Source organism: Macadamia integrifolia, chromosome 2, assembly GCF_013358625.1.
Source record: "Macadamia integrifolia cultivar HAES 741 chromosome 2, SCU_Mint_v3, whole genome shotgun sequence".
Classification (NCBI taxonomy): Eukaryota; Viridiplantae; Streptophyta; class Magnoliopsida; order Proteales; family Proteaceae; genus Macadamia; species Macadamia integrifolia.
Window position 1 is genome coordinate 258170 of NC_056558.1, and position 12791 is coordinate 270960.

General features: G+C 37.3%; 2 protein-coding genes across 2 annotated transcripts in view; both read right to left on the reverse strand.

The window, feature by feature from the left end:
- LOC122070457 (xanthine dehydrogenase 1-like) overlaps positions 1-12791 on the reverse strand; it is a 39226-nt gene that overhangs the window by 1292 nt on the left and 25143 nt on the right. The window contains exons 3-11 of the mRNA XM_042634616.1: positions 7456-7698; positions 7053-7367; positions 6257-6496; positions 5049-5333; positions 4714-4935; positions 3355-3516; positions 2294-2428; positions 1111-1347; positions 53-226 (exon numbers count right to left, since the gene is read on the reverse strand). Coding sequence (XP_042490550.1) covers positions 53-226; positions 1111-1347; positions 2294-2428; positions 3355-3516; positions 4714-4935; positions 5049-5333; positions 6257-6496; positions 7053-7367; positions 7456-7698 — 2013 coding nt within the window. The remainder of the gene's footprint in view (positions 1-52; positions 227-1110; positions 1348-2293; positions 2429-3354; positions 3517-4713; positions 4936-5048; positions 5334-6256; positions 6497-7052; positions 7368-7455; positions 7699-12791) is intronic.
- Positions 9549-12217, reverse strand: LOC122070475 (ribosomal RNA small subunit methyltransferase-like). Its single transcript, XM_042634638.1, has one exon. The coding sequence runs from the start codon at positions 10798-10800 to the stop codon at positions 9745-9747; it is 1056 nt and encodes a 351-aa protein (XP_042490572.1). The 5' UTR covers positions 10801-12217; the 3' UTR covers positions 9549-9744.

Sequence of the window (12791 nt, forward strand, 5' to 3'; positions counted from 1 at the left end):
ATAAAAAGCAATAAATAAAGCACTTGAGCTGAACAGGGTTAGAAATGTTTACCTTGAGAAGTGAAACATTGAATTTGAGAGGGATATCATTAACAGAAGGAATTTTGTAACTTCCAGGTCCACAGGTATATAAATGGCCAGGTGGAATCCACTTATGCTCTGCATCTCCCCATTTTAGCTCTTCCAAGGCAACCCAACCCAAACCTTGTATAAAGGCCCCTTCAATCTACGAGAATATCATGCCATCAGAACTCCATTACATTTTCTTGGAAGGAATTTAGTGCAACAAAACAAGTAAAACAGCTCTCAGTCCTTTCAAGAACATAGAAAAAATCAAGAAAGAATAATCATCCCCCCTATCCCATATATCTGGTATAGACATATCATAAACATCATAAATGAATTAACAGAATTTAAAAAACCTGCAGTTACATATAATTTAACATCCATTGTAAGACTGACCGATTTGTTCACAACAAACTAGCAGTAAAATATAAATTGAAAAAAGACAATATTGTAGCAATTCAGTTCAAAGACATTTGATATGCCACATAGGGGATCAAAATAAATTCTAGCACAAAATTAGCTATAAATTACAATGGTATAACCAGATACAACAGTATGTCAAGGTTTAAGATTCAATGATTCAATGCATCTAGAACAAAATTAGCGATAAATTATGATGGTATAACCAGATACAACAGTATATCAAGGTTTAAGATTCAATGACTCAATGTATCACGAGCATTATAATCTTGTACACTGCCAAATAAAAAGGTCAGGAAAGAACCTATATTTTATAACCAAAAAGAAAAAACAAAAAATCACATAAAGCAACCTAAGGTGCCCACCCACCCAGCCACCTGGACAGACCATGCTGTCCAAGGCAACACCCAGGGGGTCGCCTTCCATACATCCTATAAGGTGAGGCATCGCCTTGACACCTTGAAGGTGCCTGGACGCCTAGGCAACGCCTTGACAACCATGACCATTATCATGATTATAATGTGGCACCGTGGAAAATCATAGTCTTGCGTGGAACTATGTAAGCCATAGATTATATAGCTTGAAAATACAAAGAAATTGGAAAATGACAAACAAAGAGATTACCTGTCCCACATCAATGCCTGGATTCAGAGAAAATCCAAGATCAAACATAACATCTGCTCTTCTTGTGTGGAAATCTCCAGTCAAAGTGTCAATTTCAACCTCGGCAAATGCAGAGCCATAGGTGAAATAACTGAATGGGATTCCTTTACCAGTTTTCCAATCAAACCCAATCTCAGGTGTAATGTAGAATCCATGTGCAGAAAGGTCTATCCTCTCTATGTAGCACGCGCTTACAAGCTGATTAAGAATAAAAATAAGCATTATTAGATATCCCTTAATTGTATGAAGTACAAACTATTGAAGGCAAATATATGTTCTATGTTATAGCCAAATTATTATAACTGATATGTGCATAATTTGCAATAGTAAACTTGTGCCTTGGACCAGCCAACTCATGAATCAGTTAATTGAGCCAGCTGACTTGATTCAGCCGAATATGGGACATCCTTATTTAGTTAAACCAAAATTAAGTGACTAACAAATTTTCAGCACATTAAACAGATGTTCCATGGAACATTCTATTACCCTCTCTTATTAAGTTTAACATCCAAAAACTCCAGTACTGCAATACATTTTCTGTCTTTTTCACAGGAAAGAAAAGAAAAGAGAAAAAAAGATGATCGAAAGAATATCTCCCCATCTCCCCCTGGCGAAAAAGCACGCCCACCATAAAGCCCTAGAACACTATTCTTGAAGAATATTCAGCCAGTCACTGAAAAAGGGAAAAACACAATCTACATTCCATCAACATAATTTCTTGTAAGAACATGTATCGAGAATACAGCAATTTCGTATTCTTGTCATGTTAATGTATTTTCTCCCTTCTTGTGTAATTTCCAAAATTATTTCCCAGTTATTACTCATTTTAACTGGTTTTACCTTACTCTTCTTGCTTTCATGAACAATGTCATGCAGTGCATTACTATAATACATACATAAATGGTTAACCGAGAACTTTCTGGACCCTCGTAGCCTTCTAAAATTTTTTTATTTCTGTTTCCATTTTGTTACACTTTTTCCAAATATTTTTCTTCCCCTAATAACCACTGTAGCTCTTCTTTCCTTTCCAATTTTGTTGTTTTCGTTCACAAAATAGCATGAATTGGATGTGTCAAATAACAGAGCCAGTGCAAAAGTAGACCACTGCAGAAAAATCTTGAAAATAAATATCGTGGAGGATTACCTCAGCAAAAGAACTGTGCTTATGTCTAGATGCAACAGGTTCCATCCGTGATTTAATCTGCTCACAAGCATCCAAAACTGCTGCTCCATACATGTCAGAACTGGCAGAAGCTGCAGTTGGTGATGCATTTGGGACCTAATAGGTAGGAAAATATATCAAAACCACGAGAATAATAAAAAGGAGAAGTCCCATCTCGGCATGCATCTCTACGATATGCTTTTTTGCAATAGAAAGTTAAAGTACCTCGAATTGAATATTTAATCACACTTATGTTTTTAAGCACACCACTCACTAATAATTAGATGAAGAAAAAAATTGTAGGATACTCCTTGCTAGTATTTAAGACATATTTGTTCAAGAAAATATAGAAAATTGCCACACTCTTAAAAAAATAATAATAATAATAAAAATAAAAATAAAAATAAAAATGTGGCTGCTCTACCATCAGGTAAATACAAGGCCAAAAATGAAGCTAAACTATTCGCCAAATCTTTCTCATCCTAAGATATAAAAAAAATAATAATAATAAAAATAAAAATAAAAATCCATCATCAATCTGTATGTATCATTGGCTATCTATTGACTATGCTAGGATGTAGGATGGGAGAAGTCTAAAAATGCTCCATTTCAGAAATAATATCATAAGAGAAGTGCAGGGGTGATGAACTGAGGGTTAGAGATTAGTCGTAATTTTGAGTTTTATCATTTTTAATCCTGATTGAACAATGGGAGTCCATTAGAAACCTTACAAATATTCAAGCAATACATAAACCAAGAGGTAGACAAGACCCCCAATAGGAAATAAGAAAATAGTAACATAAATCGGATAAAGATTAACGCAGAACCATTCATCAGGTGTATAAACTTCCACTGAAAGATTGCTAAAGTAATTGGCTTTGAAATAAATAGTAAATTCCCTATAGGATCAGACTGGTCAGTCATAAAATATGTGAGCAATCTTTAATCTCTTCATTTTCTAGGAAGCATTTGCAAATCATATATTCAATCAAGACAACAGAAATATGCAGTCTAACGTGATACAATTTATGTTGGAGATTAACCTTGTCAGTACTTGTCTCTGATATAAATACAGAACTGAGAGGAATATTGAAGGATGAAGCGGCAATCTGAGCAACCTTCGTGTGTAGACCTTGTCCCATCTCGACACCCCCATGGGTTACTAAAACAGTTCCATCAGTGTAAACTTGCACAAGAGCACCAGCCTACAGTCATCAAGGAACAAAAATGTCTGACAACAGAAGTAGTTTATGTATTTACCATGAAATAAGAAAAACTAATACAATTTACATAAACAAGTTACATGATGGGATGTACAGAATTCACTAACTTCATTGGAAGCATTTTTCGGTAAATTGAAATGTTTTATGTCCTGTTGTACAGCTCTATCGGAGTATAGTACCACCTATGTCCTTTTTTCAGTAAAATCTGTCTTGGCTTATAGATAATTAAGTAAACTTCCATACCAAGTAAAAAATATATTTTCCACTGTCAAAATGTAAGAAAAACAAAAAATTACAGCATCATTTAACAAATATATAAAATTCAAGACTTCTCAGAAAAGGAAGGGAAAAAGATTTAAGATGTATCATTCGATGAAGTACAAGGTAAACTGAAAATACCAAGTCAGGGGAAAAAAGAAAACCTGAAAGATCACCAAATTGTAAGGTACCATAAGAAACTAATACTATTAACCTCCTTACAGGAATTTCGGGTTTTGTTTCAATCGAGAATCATGACAAGAGGAAAAAATAAGTATCCATATTAAAACTCCCACAAGGCCACAGCACATGGACAAAATGTACAAGGTTCATTGATCAGCAATGTCAGCTGGAGTATAAATCAACTCTTTCCAATTGAACAGCCAGAATAAATCTGAGTGAAAGACCATATAGCAAAAACCCAGGAAATTCGTTTAAGTTAGAAACTCCAAAATCCACATATTGGAGAAACTCAAAAGGGGAAAGGATGACATGCTAACTAAGGAAATAAAAGATCTAGCAAGCAAATAAGGATCAAAGTCAACTTTCAAGTGATTCTGAATTCGTTAACACATTCAGGCTCTAACCATTTACATTATATGGACATGCTTCATATTAAACATTAGATTATTTAACTGTTAGGACAATGCTTTAAACATAATCATTTTATAGGAAGATTCAATACAAAATTAGGCATGAAAAGGAACATCAAGAAAATCTTATATACAGATTCTTTTTTCTATGAACCATTTAGAATAAAGGAAGGGGGGGGGGGAGGGGAAAGAAAGTCAGACAGCTGTAATCAAGCACACCATGCTGAGCCTCAGGAGTACAGCATACTTTGAAGCCCCTTCCATGATGATCATTAAATAATTAATATTAGAGATCAACTTATAGAACACAACTGCAAAGAAAAATTACCTGATTCATGAACTTCGTTGTGAAGGAAATGCCAAATTTTGTTGGAACCATAGCAACTCCCCGCTTCTTCCATCGATTGTGCAGATTAAATTGGTCAACTTCCTCCCGGGCCTTAAAAAATTCACAAGATGACTTCAATTCGTTCCAAACTTGGGCTAGTGTGGAGTGTTGAATTTGTTGACCATAATGCAAAATAGATCCTTCTCTTTGAAAATTGATCTCCTGACAATCAAGACATTGCAACTGATGTTAAATGATGAAAATGATAATGAGAACTAATAATGATAAAATAACTGTTGGCACAAAAAAAGAATTTGCAACTAGAGAAATTTTACCCTTATCTCTTCAACCCTCTTCTTAAGCTCCATGGCGACTCGTTGGATCCAGTTTTCTGTAATAAGCATGCCTTGAGGCCCACCAAATCCCCGAAAAGCTGTGTTACTAGGAAAATTAGTATAGCAAACTTTTCCATTGATTCTGATATTTGGTATCTCATAGACATTATCTGAGTGGAACATAGCACGCTCAAGGACTGCCACAGACAGGTCCAGCGAATTTCCGGCATTATTGTAGATTTCAAGATCCAAAGCCAGAATCTTCCCATCACTTGTGAATCCAACCTAGAACACATAATTATTTATTTATATTTATGTCCATGAGTTGTACCAGTAAGAAAGCTAAGTATAACATCTACCATAATGCAGTCATAGTTAGTGGTGGCATACCAATCATTCACCAGATGATTTTCACACAAAATGCTTAGCTGGTCTGAGGCAGAAAGAACAGTTTGGTACTGTGCTATTGCTCTTTCAGCACCATAAAACACAAACAGAATACCAGCAGGATGATGAAAGGAGGACAATTTTCTCATCCACACCAAGAGGACACACAATCAGGAAATACATGCAAGCAAAAGGACCAAAAATCCAAATATTTAAATATCGAAGACTGGTTTCCTTCCAAATGAAAAAGGAAACAGAACTCCCTAGTGCTTCAGAGAAGTTGGCAAATATAAACACAAAGGCTCAAAACTGCAGCCTTATAAAACCATTCCTATTCTCAATTTTAAGACAGAAATTCAATACAGCAGCATCTTTCCATTCTTGAAAGATAAAATTCAGTGACAGAACGAAATACAAAAACATATATTCCCATTGTTCTCATAATATATCAATGTGTCATTCTTCTAAAACCATGAAATCTATCAATTTGAGAGGCGAATTTTTTTATTCAACCCTTAAATTTGTTTGGATCATATCCAAAATAGTATTCTAAATGTTTGGGCGACAAGAGTCACAAAAAGAAAACAGGAGAATTTTCTTACTATATAATACACAGATGCAGTAAGAGATCCTTTTCATTCTTCTGTTTTTATTTGAGGCACATAAGATCAATTAGAAGAAAAAAATAGAAATAAAAATTAATAGCCTGCATTCAAATTAACCATTTTGGAGACTGGTCTTAAAGCATCCCAAGATGCATAGGTGCCAAAATAATGCAATAGATAGTGTACCAAAATCCAACTTCATTGACAGATAAATACCTTGTACTTTCCAAGAAAGCTATGCCGTTGCCCAGATATCATCATGTCTATATCCCTGTCTAATGTTATTTTTACAGGCCGATTCAAAATATATGATGGCACAGAAGCCGCAGCAGCAATGAAGGCTGACCTGGTTTCCTTCCCACCAAATCCACCACCAATTCGCTTTGTTTTGCAAACAATTTTTGACATTGGAAGACCAAGAACACGAGAAACATATTTCTGGTGCTTCTGAGGAGCCTGCACACCATTTGCCAGAATAGTGCCATCAGAAATTGAACAAAAGAAATATATATTAATTCAAGTTAATTTGTCCATTGTCAAGCTTGAATTCAGATATGGAAACTGGAAAGAAATAATATGAAATATCATGATTTGCAGAATTAGTCATTGGGTTTGACCAGGATACAGTCGTATATAGGACAAGAAAAGGCAAAAAATATCATGAAACAAGAAAACATTATATTCTAGACCAAACTGTAATCAAGCATTCAAGCCATCAATGACGGCTAAAATCACATTCAATAGTTACAACAAGTTAGATACAGGATTTAGGAGCAATGACAATGTAAGTTTCCATTTCAAATGCTAGTGCAGCAAATGCAACAGCAGTAGACAAATCAAAAGTGGGGAGGGGGCCGAGGGGAAAAATGGAATATAAAAGATAAAATGCTTTGAATGCAATACCTAAGAGCAAACAGAGGATCCTATGAAACAGAGTTAATGCATCAGTAAACCACAGGAACAATAAAATTAGCAAACAATATGTCATTAAGTTCAAATACGCTTAACCTACTTGAGTGGATGAAATCATATGAACTTCATTGCCACCATCTGTTGTCCATATCAGACTGCTATTTGTCTCCAAATAGAAATGCTCCTGTCCACCTACTTGAACCTCCCCTTCTATAATTTTGTCACATGCACCTGACTGAAAACAAAGTTCCACATCCCCTTTCTCCAAAATTTTCTCAGTATTAGGATGGTAACTTTTAGATTTAATGGCATCCTTTATGGATAAAATTGCAGGGAGTTCTTCATAGTTGATACGGACCTTTCTTGCAGCTAATTTTGCATTTTCATGGGTATCAGCAACAACTACCCCTATAACCTGCAACAGATAGATACAAAATCCTCCGTTAGCACAGTTACTAACTGAAAGGATAAAAGAAAAACAAGTATTAGATGGAAGGATATACCTGACCCACGCAAGTTACAAACTCTGAAGCAAAAAGCTCCTCATCATCAATAACTGGTCCAATTTTATTAGTACCAGGTATATCCTTATGAAGAAACAAACCCTCAAAACCAGGTGAAGACTTGGCGTCTGAATCCTCTATGGATAGGATGCGAGCATGAGGCTTTCTACTCAATACCAATGCAGCATGTAGACCGTTAGGAGGCATAGGTGTGTCATCAGCATATTCAGCCTCCCCTGTAACCTGCATATGGTTATGATACCAAAAACCAAACAAAGATGATTCTGTGTTGAAACTTAAAACAATAGGGAATTATAGGAACTCTAAGTTTGTTATACACATGGAACTGGTGAGTGGTTTAGAGCCGACCGATTGAGACTAGAGGCAAAAATAAATGGATGTTAGTGGATGGTGGGCCGATGGAGGTATGGATGGTAAATTGAGATTTTACGCTGAAACAAAGTGTGCATAAAGGGGGCATCAGAAAATAAAACAAATAAAAAGGTGATATTGAAATGAGAAGACGAAATAGAAATTTCTTTCAAGCTTCAACCAGTAGAGTTCAAGGACCACATGGAGAGAGACTTGAAAGCATCCAAACATCAAGAGATCAGGAGAAACGGAAAAAAAGGGCAAGAGGAAAACTATTTTCCATTAACTTGAGGGAAAAACCAATTACAAGGCTTCATAAATGATCCCAAATGTCCGATGCTGTTTCCTTTCCTCTTTCCTACTCAAATTAGAAGCAAAAAAAGATATGCAACCTCTTCTAAATTTGGATACTGATAGAAGTGGCTAGACTGAACATTGATACCAATCCAACAGTCAAAGAGAAATGTCTAAAACTTCTCATTGAATCTCAAATCCAGAGATTTTGCATGTATGCTTATCATAACTGAAAGGATTCACCCCTTCAAAGACCCAGCATAGTTTCTCCATGCTCCTAGATAATGATGGGACCCAACTGTGCCCCAGTGGATCCCACTCAAAAGTACTTGTCTCAAGACATAGATGCTTCTTTCTTTCCACAAAATCAAATGCTAATTGAAGCCATAATGGTCAACCAATGGAGTAATCAGTAGAAACTTTAGTTAAAAATCACAATATGAAAAGGAAAGAAGTACATTTATTCAAAAACTTATAAATTATTAGAATCAAAGTATTACAAGCGAGGACTAAGCTGGTAAAAGCTGATGACTTTGAAATTGCCTAGTAAAGGCCAAAATGCATGTCAGCAAGAAGTAGTGTGAAAAGATATGAGTACTTATGATTTAAATGAAATACATGGCCCTAGATCACAAAATGATGGCAGAGTATAGTGTAGCAAATTGAAGAACTTAATATAAGTCTGAGTAGAGTTTGTCAGTAATCTTTTAAGTTTGGAAGAACATGTAATTGTGTGCTTCATCTTGAAAAACAAAAATAAAATGCAAACATCAGTTGCATAATTATATCACATATTCATGAAGATCAATAATGCCAAGCAGAATATGATTTTTCTTCCAGATTTTCATTTTTAAATTTTATAATAATAATAAAAAAAAAATCATATTTCTTAAAAATAAGTTATTAGTCAACTAAAATATTAAAAATCACAAATGGTATAAAAAGTGGGAACACCATTTAAAACATTAGCAAATACATGGCCGTTAATAAGCTCCAATTATAAACCCTATCAAGAAATCATGATGTACACAATATATTGTACATATTCCTGCAATGGATTCTTCATTGATATACGCAAATTCTCAGTGTATAAATGAGTACAAAAAATCAAAGTAACAATGCAGATCAACATCCAACTTTCATTAGGGATTGCAGGATATCACATAACAGAAACGTCAGAAATTAGTACTCAATTTTTTTGGCAGAAATTAGCAAACATCAGTTGCATAATTATATCACATAACAGAAACGTCAGAAATTCTCAGTGTATAAATGAAATTAGTACTCAATTTTTTTGGCAGAAATTAGCACTCACCCTCACTTGAAGGGTGGTCTTATATTCGGATAAAAATAGACAGAACTGTAAACATGTAAACATCTAACCCAAAAACTTATCTAACCCAAAAACTCGAATTATTAGATGAAGAGACTCGCAAATAGCAAAACTGCATTCCACAAGAATAGAAGTCTTCCCTCTTGTATGGTAAAGAAGGGATACAATAGACACTCAGCTCTCTCTTGTAAAGAAGAGATATATAGATACCCGGCTATCCAAGGCAAGCAGACGAAACAAAATTGCTTAACTACAAAATTGAGAGAAAGAAAAACTCCATTGTCCTCAACTCATGAGAAGTGAATGCCTGCCTTGTTAAACAAGGAAAGCAGGTACAGGAAATCCACTTGTGTAAGCTTGGAGGACCTCTTCTCCTCAAAACCTCCTTGTTTCAATATACCCAAAACCTTATCTTTGAAATCAGACCCCTCCATTCCTGCATCACCATCCTCCATCTCCAAGTCCTCATCCTCTTTCCCATCCTCCATCTCCATATTCATGTCCTCATTAGCGTCTACCAAAACAGACACATCCTTAGCTATATCTGTATCCTCTGAAGACCCTTTCTGTGAAAGCTGCAGTGCCTGTAAGGTCTTGTAGTTCTTTTCCAGCAAAGAGAGAACACTCTTCTGCCTGAAAATTGAACCTAGGGTTTTGTTCTTTCGGTTGAAACAAAGCCTGATTAATCCATCCCACTCCTTGAAATTCACTGGGGGAAGTGGTTTCCTTGGCTCAATTCTAACAACAGAAGAATCTACTTTAGGTGGGGGACGAAAGTTGTTTTTTCCCACTTTAAGGAGATGGGAAACACGAGCCAGGAGTTGCGTGTTCACCGAAAGGCGACAGTAAAGATTATCTCCAGGTTGAGCAACAAGTCTCATGGCGAATTCCCTTTGAAACATAATCACAGCACACCTGAAGGCTGGTCGATGTGACAACAATTTGAAAGTGAGAGGAGAAGAAATTTGATAAGGAATGTTTGCCACACAGATATCAAAGTAGGGTAGATCACACTTGAGCACATCTCCTTGGATTACCTTCAATCGATTGGAATAAGGTCCTTGAAATCGACGCTGCAACTCGAGAACCATACGAGGATCCAATTCAACAGCGATCACCGACTTACCAGCATCGAGTAGCTTCTTTGTGAGGTTACCAGTACCAGGACCAATCTCAAGGATAATATCTGTGCTCTTGATTCCTGCTTTCTGAACTATAGTGTCGACGAGTAAAGGGTTCTTGAGGATATGCTGTCCTTTTGATTTGTGGAAAGGAATGCCTCCTTGGAGATGATAATTTGTTGCAGCTCGGGAAGGTTTTTCCTTCCTCATCTTTCCCCCCGCCATGATTCAAGTGTTGAAGGAGTGGATTAAGAAGATAGAAGGGGTTTTCCTCTCTAGGGTTTCTCAGTCACAACTGTCGAGCATAACCCAGTGGAAAGATGCTTTCGTTGAAGCCTGACACCAACCTTGGAGAGATAATTTCTTTGAACCCTGAGAAAATAGGGTCTGCTGGAGATTATTTCGTTTGCTTGCCGAGAAGAACTATTTATGGAGAGTAAGCTGATCGTAGGGCCTTTCGAATGCCTCCTTCCTTTTCTGAGAGAAGCTCTTTACGACTATAAAGGACAGGGGGCCGTTCTCCAGGAAACTAACGGCTCGCAGCTGTTCAGCCGCTTCTGACGGAGATGTGCCGCTGACTCCCACGAGCTCTAGCGCCCTAGGGCGGACTCACTAGGATTGGGCTCGTCTGTAGCACACCTTTGTGCTACACGATTTGTAGCACAACCCAGATGATCGACATGTGGCAATTTTGAATTCAACGGTGACGATATCTGAGGTAGGAGGGAGACATCTACACATGCGTTACACCTATTTCTTCCATCTGCTTTCTGCTCCACCGGAGATATCTCCGGTCTGGATTACCGCTTCCCCTCCGACGATGCCTGGTATGGCGTTAGTCTGTTCCTCCTATTTGAGATGGTATTTAGTTTCGGAATTCATTCTTCTGATACCCAAGTCGCTGGAGGTCAGTCAAAATTTTTCATAGTGTCTTTCTTTTTACACGGATTTATCGTAAAATTCACCGAAGATTCTGGGTTGCGTCGTCACTGGTTAATGTTGCTATAGAGCAACATCTGACGGCTACTTGTTGATCTAATGGATGGAATCCATTTGATTCTTCTTCGTGATCCTTCTTGAGAGCAATTACATGTTTCATCTTTTAGTTAGGCCCTGCAATCAAAGAGGGAGAGACGTGAAGTAGCAGAACTTGAAGTGGGTTTAACTGAGTTTTCCGTAAAAAGCTTGGATTTGTTGTTTGACTGTAGATCAATGATGATGGGAATCTTTGAAGAAATGGGATTCTGTGCAAATCCTGATTTCATGTCTGCTCCATCAAGAGAGGGAGATCTAGCCCCTGAAGGTGAACCAGATGCCACTATTGAAGAGGATTATAGTGATGAAGAGATGGATGTTGATGAGCTAGAGAGGAGGATGAGGAGGATGAGGAGGATGAGGAGGGATCGGATGCTTCTGAGACAGCTCAAAGAACAGAACAAGGGGAAGGAGGGAGTTGATACTGCAAAGCAAAGGCAGTCGCAGGAACGGGCTCGAAGAAAGAAGATGTCACGAGCACAAGATGGGATTCTGAAGTAATCCAGACCTGAGAAATCGCCGGCGGAGCATAAAGCAGAGAGAAGAAATCGTGCAGCACATGTATAGACGTCTCCCTCTTCCCTCGGATATCGTCACCTTTGAATTCAAAATTTCCATGTGTCGATCACCTAAGTTGTGCTACATATCATGTAGCACAAAAGTGTGCTACAGACGAGCCGGATCCGACTCACTATGGCTTCTGTTGCTGCGGATGCTGATACTTCTGCTTATGCGGATGCTATGGAAAAGAATGAGTCTATACCCATATACACATTTATGTTTTCATAAGGAAGCCATCGAAGGCTTTCCACAAATTGAGATTTGGCCGTTCCAATTTCTGGCCTTGCACCGACCATCCAATGGACCATGGACTAAATCCACGAGTATTTGACGCATTGGTGGTAAGTGGATGGCACAATGTGAACATGAACCATCAAAATCCTAAAAATGAAGACTTGGGCCATGTTTTTAGTAAAAACTCCTTTAGGAAGTGGGAAAATGCCTCCTCAAACCCCCTATACCTTCCCCATTCCTTGGATATGAACCCCGCGATCTTAAATAGGTTAGGGATTAAAGTATGTAACCACTGAAAGCTAGCCTCTCTCAATCGGTTGACTTCCTCCAGTATATCACTGGCAGTCCCTCGTGAGTGCGGCACGCTCGAAGTAGGAAATTCTCCA

Bases quoted from the DNA above. Each gene is read 5' to 3' on its own strand.
- LOC122070475 (XM_042634638.1), bottom strand. From the start codon at position 10,800: ATGGCGGGGGGAAAGATGAGGAAGGAAAAACCTTCCCGAGCTGCAACA.